The following is a 21,796-nucleotide window of genomic DNA, read 5'->3' as shown; positions in this document are numbered from 1 at the left end:
CGCTTAGATTATAATCTAAGCGAAGATTTTCTCGCTTCTCGCTTTTCGCTTCTCGTAGTTCAAATCGTTGAAGCGGCTTACTACATAAGCGAGAATCGGTGGAAATAAGCAAAGCGTTTGGCGGGATTCTCGCTTATTTCCACCGATAAACCGCTTGTAAGCGGATACAAACGGAGCCTACAACTACATCACCTGGAGTTGGAAATATATGTATGTATATATATAGGTTAAAATTTTATATAACCCAGATCCTTTTGGAAAGATAAACTTGAGCACAATCATTTTGTTTACAACCCGTGCATGAGGACTATCTATTCTACTGACTGTATTTTATCCAAATGATTTCAACCATTATATCTTGAGGTGTGCTTGACTTGTGTATGAGCGGTTGAAATCATCGAATGGAGGCTAACAAATATGCTAGATGGTTTAGATGCATGTTTTATTTGAACAATACCATCTTCTAATACTCCTTTACCATCATGTTTTATTTGAACAATATCATCTTGTACTTATATAATATTTTTTTGAGAGGCGTAAAGTATTTTTTTAAAATAAAGGAGGAGAGAAATGGGGAAAAGGGAAAACGAAGGGAGAAGGCTCCGGGCTTACGGCCCGTAGGGAGAAGGCCCACGAGGCCACGGTTTAGGCAGGGTTCTTCCTCCGCCAGTTCTTCTCTTCCCACACCATCGTTGCGGCGCGGCGCGGCGCGGCCCCCCGAACCCGACCGCCGCTACCCACCATGCTGTCCCGATCGCCGGCGACGGCGAGCCTTCTGCTCCGGTCGTTGCTCCGTCAGCCGCGAGGCTTCAGCTCCTCCGCGGCCGCTGCGCCGGCGGCGGCGAAGGAAGGGAGCGACGGCAAGCTCGTGGCGTCGGTGCTGTTCGAGCGCCTCCCCGTCGTCATCCCCAAGATCCACCCCGTCGTCTACGCCTTCCAAGAATTCTCGTACGCCAGATCGGCTCATCTCTGTTCCGCCCCGCCTTATCTGCTCTTGCTTCCATATGCTGATTTGGTTTTGCGTCGGAATGGTTCGTTTCTCTGCTAGGTTTCGGTGGAGGCAGCAGTACAGACGGCAGTACCCCGACGACGTCCTGGGCAAGGCCGACGCAAGGTGATCCATTTCCCCGTCGCGTTTTATATATTTCTGGCCTTTTCCGCCACCATTCCTGACTAGCAGATTCGTGTGTACAATGGGATGAGTGCAGTTTTGTAGTGCATTGGTATAAGGGCTTTAGAATAGCACAAGGGAAATTGAATGAAGATGGTAAAGGACTAAAGGAGTATGATTACTTGTGGCAATGTGCAAATTGAACAAGATTTGCTAAGCATTATCTTTATTAGTATTTAAATTTACATGGTAAACTTGGGAAGCTATATGAGGCAGTTATCTCAGTAGGATTTTCGGCATTTACCAGTAGTTCTGAGTCATGACAAAGGAAAAACAAAATGGTTAATAGCATAGCTATATCCTGTGAACTAGGGATTGCAAGCCTATTGTAACTTATACTTCCGAAGTTCAAGTGCATGCTTGTGAGTTGTCAACTGTTAGCCTTGAATGGAGAATGCAGATCTATGTAATGCCATAGATCCGCAGTCATTGAAACTTGAAAGATATGGCTGTTAATGATCTAGAATTGAGCTTTAGAATGAATGCCTGCAAATGATGCAGATTCCATTTCATATGAATTCGGCATGACCCGCATGAGCTTAGCAGAACCTTGCACCAGAAAGTAGCACATGGTGAAATATCTTCTGATAGCATATCACCACTCTTATTTTGTAGGGGTAAGGGTGATTATCAGATTGATTATGTGCCTGCTCCAAGAATCACAGAGGCTGACAAAACAAACGACCGGAAGTAAGTTTTGAACTTGCATTTATGTTTTAGTTTCTGTGGTCCTAGAATTGGCAGTTGCATCTTGAGACTAGCTTGTTTTGTGCTTATTGTATGTATCTGCTACTCTACAGTTATGCAAGCATGTGCTAACTGACACATTCAGGTGTCTTGCATGTTTCTGATGACTATGGTCACTAGCCCAACTGCCCATGATTGTGCAGTGAAGTTACGGTCGTATTTGCTATGCAATTCAACACATACATCTAACTTGTATTTGTTAGGCAACAACAACAACCATTAATCCATTATTACCAATACCTGTATTGATATATGCAATTTTGCAATTTGGTCAGGATAGCAATATGTATCTTCCTCTTTGGTTAATTGTATTACTTCTTGGATTTGTCCCATGCAATTATTTAGGGAGATTCTAGCCCTTAAAACTATGGATCTGTCCAATTTTTTAACAATCCATGGATGATCTTGTTTGGCTTCTTACAGTGGCAGACATATTGCGATGATCTTGACTAGCAAAGATCAAATATGTATCTTCAGTTGTACCTGATTACTTGCCAATTGTGACCCACTACACTACAGCAAGTTTTAAGGATCAATGTGGTTCAGTAACAGGTGTACAAATCTTAAAATTACTTTGTGGTCAAGTTGCCAAGTAAAGCTACAACGATACATATTCGAAGGTCGCTAGCCACAATCATCAGTTTATCATAATCTGTCTGCTCCTGTAAGAAACTGATACCGGAGAGCATCCGTGTATCTTCATTGTTAAAGCATTATGGTTTCATCCCTGTCCCTGTGTTCATTCAGTATAGTGTCGAGTCCTTTGTTTCAGTTTCAGTTAAGTTCAGGTTCAGTCAGGCTTTGCAGTAGGCTGATTCAGTCAAGTCTGTTAAGAGAGTCCTAGTCTTCAGGGAGTTAGTGTTAGCCAAGTCTCTAGTCTGTTAGAGAGTCCTAGTCTTCAGGGAGTTAGTGTTAGCCAAGTCTTTTGCTTCACTAGTGATCATATCCTAGTTGTTAGGGCAATATGGCCAGTAGTTTTGGCTACCAAGGCCAAGTTGTCAGCTGTTATCTTGTCTTATAGATAAGGAGTGATATACGCAGAAAAGCTGCATCTTTTGCAGCGCCAAATACTTTTGAGTGTTCGGCTGTTCTTGAGTTAGGTGAGTTGAGATTGCTTACAAAGCATTAATTAATTCTCGTTGCTTCTTCATATAATGACAGTAATAGCTATAGCTATTGCTTATTTGCAACTTTGTACAAAATATTACTAAGGGACTCTTTTTCAACCTGCAAGCATTGCATCATAGAACTGCACTGTATGAATATATTTATGAATTAATATCATGAAGCCGTGCTTTTGTTAGTCTGTCAGCATAGCACTGTACAAGCCTGTGCTAAACCATTGTTTTATGCAGGTCTTTACAACGAGCTCTTGATAATAAACTTTATCTCCTCCTGTATGGCAACGCTTATGGGGCTCCTGATGGAAAGCCTGTCTGGCATTTTCCAGAAAAAGTATTTGAAAATGAAGAAACTATGCGATTGGTATGCAGTTCTAACAAAATATACACATAAAATATCCATCAGTTCATGCTGTAGTCTGGTTCCAGTTTCTTTGACTGATTTGAAGTTGTTGTTTGAAACTTTCATATGTACTTGGATTTTATTTCAGTGTGCTGAGTCTGCATTAAAATCTGTTCTTGGGGGACTTGACAATACATACTTTGTTGGCAATGCTCCAATGGCTCATATGGCGGTTGAACAAACAGATTCAAATGTTTCATCATTCAAGGTGCCTAATCGAAACTCTGCGATACTTTTAGTTCCTTGCTGTAATAAAATTAATTTATTAATATCCTTGCCATGGTTTGCTCATGGCTTCTTAGCACTGGCTTCTGCATCGTTCTGTTTAGACTTTGTATGCTACTAAGATCTGTTTGTAGGCCATTTTCTGTATCCTTAATCCCATTATGCTTGCAACAGCGTTTCTTTTTCAAGTCGCAAGTGGTCGGCACAACGAAATACCATATTGGAAAGTGCAAGGACTATGCGTGGGTAACCAAGGATGAGCTGCTGGAGTATTTTCCCGAGAACAAGGATTTCTTCAACAAGATGATCATCCACATAAGATAGTTCTCTAATCAGGCCCCATGGGCAAGCTGGGGCCTATCTGAACAATTAGCATTTTGTTTCTTGACTTTGTACAAGTTTAGTGCCACTATTTATGGTCATGAGCAGAATTAGCAGGAAACGACTATAGACTATACCCATTTTACCTCGTTTTTTTCTGGGCCAATTCTGTATGACAATATGGCATTGCTGTAGCATGTAAGTCCTCTCCCAGCCGCTGTATGTTCACATGCCATATTCTCGGTTTGTTATCCATGGGAGAAAATAATTAAGAGGGTGGCATTTGATCCCCTGCTTTACCGTATGCTTTTATCTTGCTAACTCTGTGCCAAGATGCTTGAGCCTGGATTGCATTTCTGAATGATAGCATGCTTTATCCAGCCTATCAGCAGCCCGAAAGACTCGCTGTATGCCTTTGTGGTGCGTTCAAAGTTCTATGTACATATCCTTCCAAGTGTTTCTCCTCTAATCTCTACATATCTTTGACCCGAAATGAAGATACTGATGTACGAACAGCTGCTTAATCGGCATTGTCATGGGAAGGCTCGCCGCTGGATGGTGGGCCGACATACCAATAGAAAATGGCAGGCTTCAGGAGCGTGTGGCCCATGCAAACCAACACGCGTCAAGTCCCAGCGCTTCCACAGATCACAGCACACCGCCCCTGATTCTCTGTCCACCTCCTCCAGGCTTCCGAGCTCTCTGACTCTCTCTCTCTCTCTCTCTCTCTCTCTCTCTCTCTCTCTGCTTTTCGTTTACTTGCTCCCGGCTTCGTTGTGCTTGTTGCCTCTTCTCCCAGGACAGAGGAAGAAGAAGGCTGAAGGAAGAAGACAAGGAGGCGTCTGTGCTCTTGGCCCACGGGGCGACTGGCCGGGATCCATGCAGGTCCCCGTGGGCTTTCTCGGCAAGCTCTGGAGCTTCGTGTCCTTCCTGCCTTTCTTCATCCTCCTGCTGCTCCTGGGCTCCGTCAAAGGTAACAGCAGATGTAGCATACACCCCTTTAATGTCTTGTGGATAATTACAGCACTCTGTTCAGAGCTTACCGTTTATGATGATGTGTATGTAGTTCAGACTGAATGCTAATGAGGTATGTAAACGGACGGTTTACTGTCTTTCCCCCCCTGCAGCGGTCCTGATCGGTCCGGTTGCGGCCGCCATTGTTTTCTGTGGGAACTCTGCGGTAATTATTGGCTTGTGGCCTGCACATTTCGTCTGGACATACTACTGCGTGCTCAAGTAGGGTAACTTCTTTCACTTTGGAAAACTTGGCATGAATTCTAGCAGCAGATTATATATTCTGATCCAATGTAATGTGGAACTAGTATTAACTAATTTCTCTTGGATAAGACAAGTGAAGGCTTCATTTATAAAAATGCGTATTTTGCAGAACCGAAAGGATTGGGCTAGTGTTGAAGATCCTTATCGGAATATTGTTGCCATTACCCCTACTCCTATTGCCAGTACTTGCTATTGTTGGGAGCCTGCTGGGTGGTATAGGCTATGGAGTTTTTGTTCCCCTTTTGGCAACCTTTGAGGCTGTTGGCGAGGGTGTCACGGACAAGCTGGCTCATTGTTTTATGGTATGCATGTGCCTGTTGAAGTTCATATAGGATTCTCCATTTTCTTTTATTGGTAACTGTCATGAACAGTGTTACAAAATCACCTCATTTCAGGATGGAACTGCTAGTACAATATCTGGAGCTTGCACAGTCGTTCGCGATGTCACTGACTTCTGCATCCACTCTTACTTCTCCTTCATGGATGATCTCGTCGAGAAAATGGGGGATGATGAAACCCCTCTTGACATCAAGTATGTTTTAACTTTCCATTTCCTCTGTTTTGAGTAATCAGATACTGGGGAATGTTACATCTTATTCAGAACCCAATGCTAACTATGCATATCTTCTGATCAATTGTACCTGTACCCTCTAGACATGCACCCTGATAAGAATTATTTGTGTGCATTTACTGATATAACTTGGTGGTTTTGCGAAGGTTGTCTTATCTACCACGAAGCACGGTCGTTGCCTTTATTGCTGTTCCAGTAGATGTACTGATGATAAGTGCAGTGGCTTTGTGGAAAAGCCCATGTATGTTGTTGAAAGGATGGCAAAGGCTATGCGAGGATCTTGTTGGAAGGGAAGGACCATTTCTAGAAACTGTCTGTGTGCCTTTTGCTGGTTTGGCCATTATACTTTGGCCGCTTGCTGTGATTGGGGGAGTAATAGCTTCATTCTTCAGCAGCTTCTTGTTTGGTTTTCGTGCAGGACTGATTGCTTATCAGGTCTGTTTAGCATCTTCTCTGATGGAGAAAGTGTCCTTACAGAATATTCATATGCAGAGTATGTGTGACGTGATCGTTAGTAATATATGACAGAATGATTATATGCAGGAGGCTTCTTTCCAGATGGGACTGGCATACATGATTTCAGCAGTAGCAATTTTTGATGAATACACCAATGATTTGCTTTACCTAAGAGAAGGCTCATGTCTTCCGAGGTATGTTTCGACAGCTATTTCCACCACTTGGCAGTTTTCTATTGAAACTTGTTCACTCATTTGCATGGCATTGCCTCCATGCATAGAGATTTTTGCATTTAGTCGGTAACCACTTCGACAGACAGGCCCAAATACCGAAAAGGAGATACCCAGAAGTGTGAGACTGGCCAGAACAAGGAAAGGTACAACGCAACGGCTGAACCTGCAGAGAGGCAACATGGCTATAATAAGCATAGAAGGGTGTTGCACCGATCAAAGACGTTCATGCAAACCATCCAGCGACTAAGACCAATTCAGGTGAATCTCTCTTCATCTTGCACGATCTATATCCCCGTTCTAGCAATTTAGATTTACAACTCTCCTTTTTTCACTTTACTATGCAGATATGGGATTGGTTCTTCCGATCCTGTGAGCTCAATGGAAGGATATTACTGAGTGAGGGTCTGATCACTGCTGGAGATATGGAGGAATATATCACCGAAGGAAAAGGCAAGAAATTAAGCATCAAACTGCCTGCTTGGTGCATTCTTCAGTGCCTAATACGATCTGCAAAATCAGATTCACCCGGTTTGCTCATATGTACGATACTAAGACTACCTACCTAACATATGACTATCCACTTTAAAAATTCATGATATCAGTCCTGCTCATCTTTGTGGTTCACCGTGTCTCATCTGTTCTGGTAGCTGATGATGTTGAAGTGACAAACTTCAACTGGCCTAAAGACAAAGTATTTGACTGGATGCTTGGACCACTTCTGGTCATCAAGGAACAAATGAAGAAACTAGATATCAATGAAGACGAGGAGATGTGCTTGAGGAAGCTCATCATGACGAACAAGAACGAGAAGCCATCCGACTGGGACGATTCAGGTTTCCCATCGGATGACAATATAAAGCGAGGTCAGCTGCAAGCAATAATCAGAAGGTAAGAACGCACCATCAATGAGATGACTAAGTTTAACAATATGTCTGAAGCTGTTCGATAAAAACAATATGTCTGAAGCAACTCCCAAGTCAACAAACTCATTGATTCACAGGTTGCAAGGGATCATGGCAAACATGTCCCGAGTACCAAGTTTCAGGAGGCGGTTCATCAATCTGGTCAAGGCGTTGTATCTGGAGGCGATCGAGGCTGGAGCCATCGATGGATCACGGGATGTGAAACGCAGAGTGAAGGCTGATGTTGCTTCTGGGAAGAGTGGGGAGGAAGGCACGCCAGATGTCGCTGGTTCGTCTAATGATCCGTTAGGGAACATTGACATGGTTTGATACTGCAGTATGTACAAATTTCTCTGAAAATTTCAGTATTCACTCTTCTGGGCCTTGTTTTAGTTGTGCAATGTATCTCTGGTACACGGATTATGTGACTTGTGAGTAGTATAATCCATTTTATCTGTTCACACTCTCTAGACCCAGACGAAGAAAATGGAACGACCATGTTCAACGCCAATGCGACTTGTGCCATTGTAGTTGGTTGGGCAAGAAATTGCAATGTGCTCTGTCGCATGGATTTCACTGTACCACGGCCCTTCTATACCAACTACATTGGAGTCGGTATAAACCTATGTACCGACACACCATCGGTCGGTTGGGGAGGGGGCGACTGCGCGCGGCGGCGTTTGGAGGGGCGACTGCGCGCGCGGCGCCGATTGAGGGGCGAGGCTGAGGGGGCGAACGCGCGCGGCGGCGTTTTGGAAGGGGGCCACCGCGCGGCGGCATTTTGGGAGACGCGGGGAGCGCGCGAGGCGGCGTGAATTGGGATGGAGGGGGCGGCGGCCAGAAATTGGAGAAGGGAGCTAGGGCTAGAAATTGGAGAAGGGAGCTAGGGTTCCGCTACCTGGGCAATGTTTCGAAGTAAACTGGCTGACTGGTGGGCCGTCGAAGTAAACTGGCTGACTGGTGGGCCGTCTAGCCGAAGCTTGCGCGCGAGACTGGGCTGGCGAGTGCGGGAGAAGAAAGAGGCCCGGTCCACATGTACCGATGCATGGTTCGACCGTAGTATTAGGAAATCCCGACCCATTAGACGCAGAGCTGTACCGACTGATGGTTCGATATGCGTCGTGTCGATCCTTGGATCATCAAGCGTACGGCAGTGAAATGAAGACTTCAAAAGAACAAAAAGAATCGTGCGCTCTTTGTACGGTTCGGATGTAGACCAGCTTCAGTTGCAGCATGGCTCAGATGTGGCTGGAGCTGTGCTGTGCCGAGACGAGACGAGACGTGGACGTGATGCGTGTGGTGAGGTTAGGTCTCTTGATGGCGGTGAGGTCAGGTCAAGTCTTGATGACCCCTGAGTTACCTGTAACTGATGACCAGGCCCGTACCTAGGTTTTTGAGGCCATGGCGCAATTCACAAAATGGAGCCTATATTTATAAAATGCAAGTAAGCAAAGTATATTTAGACTTTATCATGTAACTACCATAAAAATTAGAATCGAGTCATAGACAAATCCAATCTCCAAACGCCAACCCTACCCCTCTGTTCATGTTTGACAAGATAAAATAATAAATACAAAATACAGTTTAGTTTATAAGTAAATTATTTTTGCTTGATTGATTGCAAACAAACCATGGAGCGGGTCACCACATACCTGCACCGGTTGATGCTTGTTGGGTTGGGCCTGGCCAGCTTAATTTCAATGCCACGGAGACATCGCGGCCCCTCCGTGGCTTGCTGGACGACGCGGCGTCCATGGCGGCGTCACTCGATCGTTAGGACTCAGATTCAGGCGTAAACCGTCGGTTCTACTTCAGATTGTGTTTTTGTTGGTGAGATAGGCGGAAGGAATGACGACGAGATGACGGATCGGCGACAGGAATTGCAATCGTCAAAAGCAGGCAACGGAGACTCGCGTTGAAGAGGGGGCTCCTATGCATATTCCGGAAGGTGGATAAGCGTTGCATAGCAGGGTCTACTAACGGCCTGTTAATCCGTCAAATTGGCTGACCTACTAATTTTTTTTTAGCGTTGAAACCGGCTGGAGGACAACACCTTCTAACATGCACCTTGATTTTCGTGCAAAATGAAGATTCGCAGGAAAAATCCGTAGTTTGCAAACCAAGTGTCCAAATCAAATTCCAATTGAACCATGATGTTTCTTACGATGACATCTAAAAAAAATAAGACCACACTTGACCATTGTTTGAATCAAATTATTTTTGAACATTTTTCGAATATAATAACATTTTATTGATGTTGACCAACATTTTTCTTTTTAACATTTTTTCTTTAACTTTTTTAATGTACTACATTTTTCTTTAACATTCACCAACATTTCTTAACATTCGTCAACATTTTCTTTAATTGTTACCAACATTTCGTGATATTAATCAACATTTTTTGTATGCACCAACATTTTTCTTCAATTTTTTTTACAAATGGTGAAGCAGTTATTAAAATTTTTTGAAGTACTCCTTGAAACAGTACATAAAAATGTTGAAGTAGATATTAAGAATGTTGAAGTAGCACATTAAAAATGTTGAAACAATACACAAAAATGTTGAGTAGTTATTAAAAAGATGTTGAAATAGTACATTAAAAATGTTGAAACATTAAAATAAAAAAATTAAAATAACATATTGGAGCTCATTGTGTTGCATTAATTCTAAAGTATATTTTGGTTTACGGATTTCAAATCGGATTCATGGTTCAAGAGAAAAAATCATTTGAAATTTGAAACTCGTTTAACATCCCATCCGCCCCCACCTCTCCCATGGCGACACGCGTCCTGTACTTGGTTCACCCATGCAGCGGTATGCGCCTGCTCCACATGCTGCTTCCCCAGTGCAATCAATCCCACACGTTCATCAAGATTTGCACTGATCTCAAACAATGGAATATATATTGATTTAAATCTCCCGGAAGATGGATAGAATTTCCACGTTGAGAGGTATACGGAGGCCCTAAAAATTTGGGGGCCTGGTTCAGTCGGCCCAGTGCACTGGGTCATATACGAGCCTGCTGATGAATAATTGAGATGGTTTGATGGCCATTGCTGCAGTAAGCGTACATGTTCATTCCCTCCCTGTGCGCCTACGTAAGAGGCAGCCTCTTCTCTTCTCCAATGCGCGAAACAAGCACAAACACACAAGGTTCCTGCAACTTCTACTGCTTCTTCTTCTTGCCATCTCCTCCTGGTTGGGGCGCACAACAACTTGGGCCTAAGTCCCAAGCAAACTTACAAGGCCTAAGGCCCGACAAAAGGTGATGCAACACCTTGGCAGATTCTATACATACATTTGTTTCAATGATTCCTGTTGACTTTAATGGAAGTTTTACATGGGACTAGTGCCATTGGAAAGTATATCTTCTCAACTTTCCATACATATGTAGAACGTCCAAAACGGGCTCCGTATGTGATCTAGGCGTCAATTCTAAGGCGCACTGCTCCTGGACTTCGAGGTGGACTTGAACTTGATATAGTTTGGGTCTCCAACTTGGCTTGGACGTCCCCTGGCCCTCTCCGCCTCCATACCTCTCTTCAAGTACTTCATGGTACTCTCCATGATTCCTAATTATAATAATATCTTTAGGTAGCAATCTACCTCAACATGTCTGGGATGGCAATGAGGAGGAACCAATTGCCGAGGAAGGCAATGATGGGCAACAAGACGAGATATAGCAATTATTATATGTAAACATGATTTGAATTCTCTACTTATCAAAATTATTGGGAATTAATAGTTATTTCGTTTTTCAGCCATCTGGATCGAGCAGCAGGCCTAAACGGAAATGAGGCAAGAAGAAGAAGTTAGAGGGCCGTATCATCATCACGGAAATTGATGAAGATGGTGAACCAATTGCTCCACACAATGCTAAGACCAAATTGGTGAATCAAATTGGGTTTATTGTTAGAGATAACATCCCAATAAGCTTTCAGAATTGGAAAAGCCCTGAAATCAATGAGAGCATCGCTTCCACAAGCACGGTCCTCATAAGCGTGGTCCTTGAGCAAGAGAAGGAAATGATATGGGAGCAGATAAAAGAAAACTTCACGTTCAAAGGTGTAGATGAAGCAACAGTGAAAGATTGGAGCTTTTGGAAGGGTGCAATTGCTTTTTAGATGTACGGGAAGAACCTGAACAAAGACTACATAAAGAAGTGCCTTACACCAGATTTCACAAAGCACCCGAAGTTAAGAGATCACTGGGATTTGTTTGTGCAGTTCAAGCAGTCGCAAAAGAGCGCTAAGGCAACTAAAACCAACATCGACAATGCTCAGAAGAAGAAATACTTTCATCGTCTTGGGCCAGGAGGTTATAAGAAGGGGATCATGAAATGACAGAGGATGGAAGATAACATAATTGCTAAGGGAATAGTACCGCAGACTCTCGAATGGCCGGAGCTGCAAAGCATTGGTATTATGGTCATGGCGGCACACTCAATCTCGAAGATGGATCATTTGTGTTCGGCTAAGAATTAAGAGAAGCAACTACGAGTCTTGTTGAGTTAATAAAGGCATTGGCCGAAGGATCTTTCGTGCCTGATCGAGAGAAGGACGAGCTGACTATGGTACTAGGTAATCCAGAACACCATGGACGTTGCCGAGGCAAAGGAGTAATTCCATGGAAGTTTGCCTTTCGTGAGCACATTGATTCCTATAGATGTCGCTAAAGAAGTAAGGCCGAACACGCACGACAACTGCGAGAGTTGCAAGAACACTAGCTTTGACAGAGGCAAGAATGGAGGAAGCAATCGACTAGCATGTGGCTCTAGCTCTTAGCAAACAAGCTAGTGAACAAGCAGTTGCAGCATTAGGGGCTAATGTCGACGTAAGCCCCTCTCAGCGTCGAAACAGTGTCGCTTCCACGGAAGCCCTAGCTGGAGGATCTTCTGACATATTTGAGGACAACTAACGCAACCCCATGGATGACATCACTGGGAGAGCCCCTTGTGAGCTTGTTGCTCCCGTGAAAAACAAGCTCATCGTGTTGGCTTATGGTGTGGCTGAACAACCTACACAAGACCAAACAATTCATGATGTGGATATTCTAGCTCGCGATTACACCAAAGTTGGGGTGGACCGAGTGGTCAACGGTTGGGATGACCTGGAACTGGAGATCCGACGGTTGGGATGACCTGGAGCTAGAGATCCCTGAAGGCGACGAGAAAAAGAATCTAGGAGAAGCCATCCATGGTTGGATTCTATGGCCCAAGTGCTACATAAGGATTACGCAGCCGAATCCCCCGACGTTGGGATCATCTCCTTAAAGCTCAAGGGCAAGATCACCTACGCCATCTGCCAGGGCACCCTCTCCACTACCAGACAGGGATCCTAGCATGAGTCCACTAGCTGTCGGCCATACATCTATGGGCCCACCGGGAGGCTTGGACAGTCCTATAATACAGGGCTGTACACTGAGACGTGTCAGACATGGAGACTACGGTGCTGGATGCCGTGGTCTACGTGGAGGACAAGGACTAGTCGAGGATTAGGAAACTACTCGTAGCAATTAGAGTAGGACTCTCTAGTCGAATCTGACTAGCATTCTTGTAAACAACCGACCTGTAACCCTACCCCGGCAATATAAGGTGAGGCAGGGACCCCCTTCCAAACATCATCAATCAACACAATCCAGCCAACACACAAGATGTAGGGTGTTACGCGACATAAGCAGCCTGAACCTATCTAAATCATGTGTTCGAGTTCACCTTCGAGTTCCTGATCTCGGTGAGCCCCACGCATAAAACACTACCTCGGGTACCCCCTCGGTAAGTTGTCGGGTCTAAACACTGACATTAGCTGATAGGGATCCTAGCATGACTCCACCTTCCCCTGTTATGAGCATGGCTACACGGTGAAATATGCCTTTAGTTTCTCCTACTGCGGCTACGGAGAAGAAGCAGAATAAACCGAAGGAGAAGCAACCAGAGCCCAAGAAACCTTATGATATGACTGATGCGGAACTCCACGCAGTAGTGGATGATGAGGTTAAAGCTCACTTCGCACCAAAGCCTCCCGTGAAGAAAGATCCACCACTTGATAAGGTTAAACTTCGAGCTTTCATTAGAATCATGGAGAAAAAGGCAGAGAAACCACCGCTATCTGACTATGACCGCTCAATAACAAAAACTTTTCAGAAGAAGAAGAAATGTGGGTCAAGTATTCAACAGCTCGGAACCCAATCCAACCAATCGATTTCCCCGCTCTAGGTGCTTTCGGAGTTTGATCAGAACCTGCTTCAATTCGCCAAAGATACAAATCTCATCCCAGCTCAACTTTGAGGGGAGGATCATGTCCCAAAGAAACCTGGGGCTGCTATATGGAAATATAAGTTAGGGAAACTGCTTGTGTGGCCGCAATTGGTGGACCGTCTTTCAACGAATAGCCTTGGGCAAATTTTACCGAGAACCGAGAGGCGAACCGAAAAAACTGAGAACCGAACCGAATGTACCGAGAACCAAAATCTCGGTTCCCTATTCGGTTCTCATTTCCTTGGAACCGAACTTTGTTCGGTTAATTCGGTTCTTCCCCTCGATTAACCGAACTAATCGAGGAACTGAGGCCTAATAAGCCTAATAAGGCCCACTAACTGCGTAACCCTAGCTCCCTCTCCCTCCCCTCGGTCAGTCCGTCACCCATGCCGCCCTCTCCCGCTCGGCTCCTCAGCCTCACCCATCCGCGCCTCACCCTCCCTCCCAGCTCCTCAACCTTACCCGCCCCGCCCCTCCGTCCCGGCTGGCGCCGCCCCCTCCCAGTCCCATCCCTCTCCCCGCCGGCCGCCGCCTTCCTAGCCGTGGCACATCCCCGGCGGCAGCGCATCCCCAGCTGCGGCGGCCGGTGAGTCCCCACCCGCGGGCCGCGGCGCATCCCCCGTAGCGGGCCAGCGGCGGCCGGTGCATCCTTAGCCGGCAGCCGCGGTGCATCACCGGCCCGGCGTCCTCCCGTGGCGCCAGTGTCCTCCCGGCGACCGGCGCGCCCTCCCGCCTCCCGAGACCCGGAGTCCCGGCGGCCCCCTGCGACCTCCCGCGGCGCCGCATCCTCGCCCGGAGTCCGGCGCGCCTTCCCGAGTTCCGGTGCGGCGGCCCCCCCTGCGTCGATGATTTTTTTTGGAAGCCAGAGTTGGTCGGTTAGTTCGGTTCGGAACTAGAACCGAACCGAACTAAACGAAACCGAACTTCGTCGGTACCCGATTTTTGGAAGAACCGATCAGTACCGACTTTCATGGGTACCGAAGTACTGAGGAACTGAGGAATCGGTTCGGTTCGGTTCGGTAATACTGAATGCCTAGGGCTACCAACAAAGATGTACAAATTGCGCCACTAGTATATGGAGGCTTCAGCCAACAGGGTACTCATGCTCGAAGTTCGGATTGTGGATCAACATTATTTTTGTGGGGAAGACATTATAAATGTGCCGCTGGAGGAACTCTATTACCTTTACAATCAAGACACACTTGACAAGTCACTCATCAGTTCCTGGGTTCTGTAAGTCTTTAATTTGCTCTAACTTCAAAATTCCTGCTCTAGTCATTGTGCGATGTCTTAACTCCTATTCGATTTTGTATCATGCAGGATGAAGATTCAAACTTGCCGGAGGAAATGATACTATGACGTCGGCTTCATGGATCCAGATATTATAAATGAGTCAACTCTAAAAGATAGACCAAATCAGACCTTGAAGAATATATATAAATTCCTAGACAACCAACATTACAAGAAGTACATACTTCCACCGTACAACTTCAAGTGAGCGTGTTTCCCATCTCTTTTTTTCGAACTAGCCGTTAAACATAAGACTAACTAGCTTTAGCTATGCATATATGTACAACTTCCACTGGATACTCCTTGTTATCACGGTTGATCGAAGCGCAGTCTATGTCATGGACTCATTGAGGAAACCAAGAGGCCAATATAAAAACCTCATAGACATTCTAAACAAAGCATGAGCTCGCTTCCGTTGACATCACGCATGTGAATTCAAGGAGGAACTTGATGTCAAGCCTAAATTCCTGGTATGTGTTGAATTTCCACATCTCGTGACACTTCCTTGGACACAACAAATATTTCATAACTTCTTTTGCCATATATATAGTGTTTGAGACAGAATCCAGGAAATAATTTATACGAATACTACGTATGTGAGTTCATCCATGGCTTTGTATGTCCCAAGCGTATAACCGACCATGAATTCAGAGTACGTATACAAATTTTCTAATAATAAATTAGTTGTAATTGTGCAGACCCATTGATCTACTATATAATAATATTTGCCAATGATACAGATGAGAGACATGAAGGAAGCACTACTCGAGACAGAAAAAATCAGGGCAATTCAAGAAGAACTCAATGGATATCTTCTGGACGATGTAGTAAATCCACTGGGGGAGTTCCATAACGGTGGATCAAATTTGTATCACCGTCAGGACTCAGGTTCAGAATAGTTGATCCAAAATGTTGAACTTGGAAAGTTGATGCAATGTAATATTATTCATATATGTGTATGCACAATATGTTTTTATATATATAATATTATCTCAAATGTAATATTATAGATAAATACAACTTTAGATATATATTAGCGTATTAGAACTAGTATACATAAAGGAAATAAATATGAAATACTAATATAGAATAAAGAAACAAAAAAGAAAATGGGTAAAGAAACAGAAAAGAAAAAAAAGAAATTAGTATCGGTTCGGGAGACCAACCGGTACTAAATTGGCTGCCACGTCGCAGTACCGGTTGGTTTCCCCAACTGGTACTAAAGGACCCCCTTAGTACCGGTTATTTGAACCGGTACTAAAGGCCCCCCTTTAGTACCGAACTAGAAATACTGGTTCCACAACCGGTACTAAAGGGGGGTTACGAACCGGTACTGAACGTGTTTTCACCAGCAGTGACGTATCAGACTGAGGTTGTTGTCATGAGTATATATATAGGGAACAAACCACACACATTTCATTGGAATATGAACAAAATACATGCCTCATAAATTCAAACAGAGGGTTGAGGTACATGTATCTAAATTTATTGTTTAATACTTAATGGTGCTAAAAAACCAAAATAATTAATATTTTAACCATGCAAAAATTAGTTCTTGTTTAATAACTCCATAGAACGTTATAACATTACTTTGTGACTTGACCACAAAACTTTATCACTTGACCATAATACATTACGTATCATGACAATGCATTATTACATTAATTTATCACTTGACCACAAAACACAGTATAATGGTTCTAATACATTACACAACATCATCTAATGGAATGTTAATAACCTTCCTCTTGATGAACGTCCCTTGGTTGTGATCGTGGCATAAGTATGGAGTGCCCTCTTTGGCTAATAGGATGCTTGGGTCAACCTCGACTGAAAATGGAGGAATATCATCGAACTGATCATAATATTCTAAAAGGTCCTGACGTGCTTCAATTTTATCCTTTGCCTTTTCCATATGTACCCAGGAAGCCAAGCGCGTTCACGTAAAGATTTTTCATCAGGTGCATCACATCGATTGCATTACAGACCTCAAGGACTTCCTAATAATGTAGCTCCAAAAATATAGACTTCTTCCACATGGGTGCATGTCCGTCCTCGTCGTTCAGAACAGGTTGGCTACCAGAGCCCTTGCCAAAGACTACCCTCACATCCTTTATCATAGAAAATACACGCTTACCATTACGGTGAACGGGCTTAGTACGTTTTTCTTCCGCCCCTTCAAAATGCTTCCCTTTCTTTCTTAACGGGTGCTTAGTAGGAAGAAAATCGATGATGGACCATATACACGACCTTCCTACAGTGTTTCAAATCCATGCTGCAAGTATCATCTAAACAGTGCGTGCAGACTCGATATACCTTGTTTGTCTGTCCAGACATATTACCAAGCGCCGGCCAAGCATTGATGGTTACGAAAAAATAATGCTCGTAGATTAAAAATCTCTTTTTTGTCCTCATCCCACACACGTACACCTTCTTCGTTCCACAACAGTAAAATTTCATCAACCAACGGTCTTAGGTAAATATCAATGTCGTTGCCAGGTTGTTTTGGGCCTTGGAGGCTTCAGGAACATTCAGGGCGGAAGATTGAACATACATAATGTCACAGGCTAAGTGCTATGACCACTACTGAATTCACCGAATGGATTGAATCCATTTGTACTTAAACCAAGCCATATGTTCCTTGCATCTTTTTCAAACTCAGGAAATTCTCTATCAATTGTTCTCCATTGGGACCCATCAGCGGGGTGTCTGATCATTTTATCTTGCTTACATTCTTCTTTGTACTAATGCATCAACTTTGCATGTGCCTTATTTGTGAACAAACGCTTCAACCGTGGTACTACAGGGAAATACCACATTACCTTCACAGGAACTTTCTTCTTGCTGGCCTGCCCCTCAACATCCAAGGGGTCATCTCGCCTGATCGTATAACGCAGCGCTTCGCACATAGGACAAGCCACCAATTTCTCGTATTCCTCACCACGATAGAGGATACAATCATTAGGACATGCATGTATATTTTGTACCCCAAACCTAGAGGGCAAACAATCATTTTTGCTTCGTATATTGAGGACGACAATTCATTCCCCTCGGGAAGCATTTTCTTTATGATTTTCATTAACTCATCAAAACCCTTGTCAGAGACTCAATTTTTTGCTTTCCATTGCAGTATTTCCAGTGTGGTACCTAACTTTTTGTGCCCCTGTTTGCAATCTGGGTACAACAATTTATTATGATCATCCAACATACGCTCGAACTTTTTTGACTTGTTCACATTCTCGCAGTCTTCCTTTGCATCTCGCAACACCTGACCTAGATCATCGATAGGACCTTCTGCCTCGCCCATCTCTTCTTCAGCCTCACCCATTGGAGCATTTGCAAAGGTACCTCCTTGAATCCAGTTAGGAATGTTGTTATCTTCTTCTTCATCATCATCTTTCATTATAACTCCTCTTTCCCCGTGCTTGGTCCAAATAAAATAGTTAGGCATGAATCCAGAACTGTATATGTGGGCATGAATAGTCTTTCTAGATGAGTAATCCTTCTCATTTTTGCAATTTCTGCATGGACAACAAATGAAACCACACAACGGTTTGTTGGATTCTCCAGATCGAGAAAACCATGCAAGCTATTAATGTACTCCATGGAGCATTTTTCTGCGTTGTACATCCATTGTTGATTCATTTACAAAGTATTACCAAACCAAAGATATTCTGATCATCCATACAATTATACATGGAACATAACAAATATGATACTAATACCATTACACTCAAATATTGCTGAAAGTTTAGATAGAAATACACAAATTTAAATTTCAGACCTAAACAACATGATACACTATGACAAACTCAAATGTTGCTGAAAGTTTAGATAGAAATACACAAATTTAAATTTTAGACTGAAACAACATGATAGACTACGACAAACCATCCACTGAGTACTATCTAGGAGGACTTTAAGCATCCTTGGGCGGCGAAGACGAAGGTTTGACCTAGCCTCATCCTGTGGTTTAATTGTGGGTCCTATAACGATAATACTAAGTGGACCTGAAACACCCGGGACTCTGGAGGTGGAGCATAACGACCACCAAAAGGAGATTCCTGACCCACTGTAATAGCATCTTCATGACATCTTTGCAAATAAAAAAGCATTGCTCTCTCCCACGTGCTCATTTTCTTTAGCTTATCATGAGTGCCAACTATGGTTTTCCCCTTACCATGAGAGGAACGGCGATCGCCCCCACCATCGCCACTATCTCCAGCAGCAATAACCATCTCTATGTACCACAATTTATTTAGCTCATATTTGAAAATGACTGAACTATGAACAAATTATATTTTTCCCCACAATTTATTTAGCTCAAACATAACATATAAATGAAAAGTTTCTCCATTGTAGCTTATTCTAAAATTGACTAATTACGTACCTCTATTTCATGTTATTATCTCTATGTACCACAATTTATCTTGCTTATATTTGCCACAATTTATTTAGCTCATATTTGCAAAGCACTCAATGTCGGGCATGCATCCTAGGCCCACGAGTAGGCCCTGTACGGCCCACTAAGGGGTGTACTCGGACACGATCAAGACTAGGGGGCTACGCGGCAAGAAGCATATCCCACTCGAACTAAGTTAGGTGTGCATATAGAAACTACTCGGTCTACACCGAGTAGAACTCTGTAATCATACCCGACTAGGATTCAAACTTGTAACCCTGCCCTCCCGAGTATATAAGGGCGGGCAGGGACCCCCTCAAAGACAACAACTCCAACTCATCCAAGTTCAATACAACCAACTCACATGACGTAGGGTATTACGCGATCTAGCGGCCCAAACCTGTCTAAATCATGTTCCTTGCGTCACCATCGACTCCTTGATTCTCGACGGTCCTTACCGCACAAAAGACCATCTAGGGTACCCCCTAGGCGGGTTGCCGGTATAAAACACCGACAGGTGGCGCGCCAGGTAGGGGAGCTCGTCGAGTTTCTCCGCGCAAGTTCGATGGCACCTGTCGTTATCAAGCCTGCTTTCACCTTCGAGGCAGGCGCGACCTTCGTTTTTGGATCCTGGCTCTGCATCCCCGACAGCGCTGGATCGTTTCAGCGCCAAATCATCAACATCCAGGAGAAGAAATCAGAGGATCCGGTCAGGAGAAACTAAAATTTCAAAATCAACAACACCGAGTTCGACTACGCTGCGGACTCGACCCCAGTTCGGACTAGTCACTCCCAGTTACTTCACAAATCAACTTCGACTCCAAAACGGTTCCTACACGGACTCTGCAATGCAGCCGAAGTCTACCAAGGTCTCCTCACCCGAACTCAACTCGAACATGGGGAAGACAAAGGCGACGACTCCGACTCGGACTACGTCCCAGAGATCCCACTGTCAGGACCAGCCCAAGGTTTGGTAATAACTTCAACATCACAAGGCAGATTCGTTCACTGGCCAGGAATAAGACCATCTCTCCTCGCCCGCGACTACGAGTCACGCCTTGTCGCTCATATAGACAACCTCCCGTACCAGGAAGGCGTCCCACTCACTTCAAGCTGCGAGGAAAGTCCCACAGAAATCGCAACATCAAGCTCTGGAAGCTACTACCCAGACAGAGAAGTCTTTGTCATTACTCAAAACAACAACGCGGGTACTAGCCAACAGAGAACTCCTCGACGGATAGCACAACTCGACAATGTCTCAGAGGACGAGTCATCAGCTAACGCCCCACAAGATGAAACTTCTGATCAAAGAAACCAAAGAAGGATGCGCAATGTTACTCGGGCTGAACGCCGACAAATGTTGGCTACAAACATTCCCATCACAAACCTTGAGAGAGCATTTGACGCAGTACAGGCTCAAGAACATAATACTCCACTCGCGGCAATTGCCTCGATCAACCTTATATCAACTCTCATACCAAGAGACAGAGACAACAAAGTGACAACTCAACTTGCGCAGTGAGGCAACAGACTAATTGCACAACTTGCAGAACAAGCTTACAAGCTACTCGATAAGGAATCACCAATCCCGTCTGTTCCTCGCATTACATCTCATCAAGAGGGCAGTAGAGGTGCTGCAGTCAACAATGGCTCCCAAAGAAATAACAATGAAGTAGTCAACCAACTAAGGCAACATAGCCAAGGACCGAGCAAACACAATGCTCCAGTACGACAAAAAGATGTTGGAGAGGTCAGCTGCACCAATTCCGCAAAAAGTGCTCGCCATATCCGGAAAAATTATGAAGTATCGAATTTCAGCGATCTACGAGAAATAATCAACAGTCGATGTGAGCGAGAAGTCGACAATTACAACCACTTTCCTGCTTTCACAACTCGGGTAATGAGGACAAGATTACCCGAAAAATTCAAACCAACAGGAATCACTAAGTATGATGGCAAGCAAGACCCAAATTAATGGCTCCGATGTTACTCGTTGGCAGTACAGGCAGCCGGAGGCAATAACGATACCAAAGTCATCCATTTTCCCATATGCATGGAACCCGCGCCTCTGACATGGCTTGAGTCACTTAAGCCTAGATCAATCGACTCTTGGGAAGGCTTGACAAAAGCTTTCACCAACAACTATGCCGGCTCCATGACTAGACCGGGTAACAAGATCGACCTAAGTCAAGTAAAACAGAAAGAAGGCGAAACACTACGCGACTACTTGCGACGATTCTTCGAAAAGAAGGCCACTATAGTCGACATTTCAGAAACAGACGTCATCGAGTGCATCCAAAATGGCCTATATGATCGATGAACATACCAAGACTTTGGTAGACGACGACCAACCAATGTCAAGGATCTCAAAGTCATTATGCAACAATGGGCGGATGAAGAAGACAAAGTGCGAGAACGGT

General features: G+C 44.3%; 2 protein-coding genes across 2 annotated transcripts; both read left to right on the top strand.

Moving 5' to 3' along the window:
• The first annotated feature begins 644 nt into the window (after positions 1-644).
• On the top strand, positions 645-4,309 carry LOC101764325 (39S ribosomal protein L46, mitochondrial). Its single transcript, XM_004965243.3, has 6 exons — positions 645-948; positions 1,049-1,114; positions 1,787-1,861; positions 3,274-3,403; positions 3,531-3,650; positions 3,842-4,309. The coding sequence occupies exons 1-6, from the start codon at positions 743-745 to the stop codon at positions 3,989-3,991; spliced, it is 747 nt and encodes a 248-aa protein (XP_004965300.1). The 5' UTR covers positions 645-742; the 3' UTR covers positions 3,992-4,309.
• A 249-nt stretch (positions 4,310-4,558) lies between these two features.
• LOC101764730 (uncharacterized membrane protein At3g27390) lies at positions 4,559-7,889 on the top strand. The gene is made up of 10 exons (XM_004965244.2): positions 4,559-4,961; positions 5,116-5,224; positions 5,376-5,568; positions 5,662-5,798; positions 5,984-6,272; positions 6,381-6,487; positions 6,613-6,784; positions 6,871-7,066; positions 7,174-7,414; positions 7,527-7,889. The coding sequence occupies exons 1-10, from the start codon at positions 4,868-4,870 to the stop codon at positions 7,756-7,758; spliced, it is 1,770 nt and encodes a 589-aa protein (XP_004965301.1). The 5' UTR covers positions 4,559-4,867; the 3' UTR covers positions 7,759-7,889.
• The last annotated feature ends 13,907 nt before the right edge of the window (positions 7,890-21,796 follow it).

Source organism: Setaria italica, chromosome IV (genome assembly GCF_000263155.2).
Source record: "Setaria italica strain Yugu1 chromosome IV, Setaria_italica_v2.0, whole genome shotgun sequence".
NCBI lineage: Eukaryota > Viridiplantae > Streptophyta > Magnoliopsida > Poales > Poaceae > Setaria > Setaria italica.
This window is presented reverse-complemented; position numbering and strand designations above follow the sequence as displayed.

What these genes read in the sequence shown, in the direction of transcription:
- LOC101764325 (XM_004965243.3), top strand. Translation starts at nt 743, where the DNA reads ATGCTGTCCCGATCGCCGGCGACGGCGAGCCTTCTGCTCCGGTCGTTG. An exon ending in TACGCCTTCCAAGAATTCTC is followed by an intron (nt 949 to 1,048) that starts GTACGCCAGATC and finishes TTTCTCTGCTAG; the next exon opens with GTTTCGGTGGAGGCAGCAGT. An exon ending in CAAATGTTTCATCATTCAAG is followed by an intron (nt 3,651 to 3,841) that starts GTGCCTAATCGA and finishes TGCTTGCAACAG; the next exon opens with CGTTTCTTTTTCAAGTCGCA.
- LOC101764730 (XM_004965244.2), top strand. Translation starts at nt 4,868, where the DNA reads ATGCAGGTCCCCGTGGGCTTTCTCGGCAAGCTCTGGAGCTTCGTGTCC. An exon ending in GCTCCTGGGCTCCGTCAAAG is followed by an intron (nt 4,962 to 5,115) that starts GTAACAGCAGAT and finishes CCCCCCCTGCAG; the next exon opens with CGGTCCTGATCGGTCCGGTT. An exon ending in ACATACTACTGCGTGCTCAA is followed by an intron (nt 5,225 to 5,375) that starts GTAGGGTAACTT and finishes CGTATTTTGCAG; the next exon opens with AACCGAAAGGATTGGGCTAG.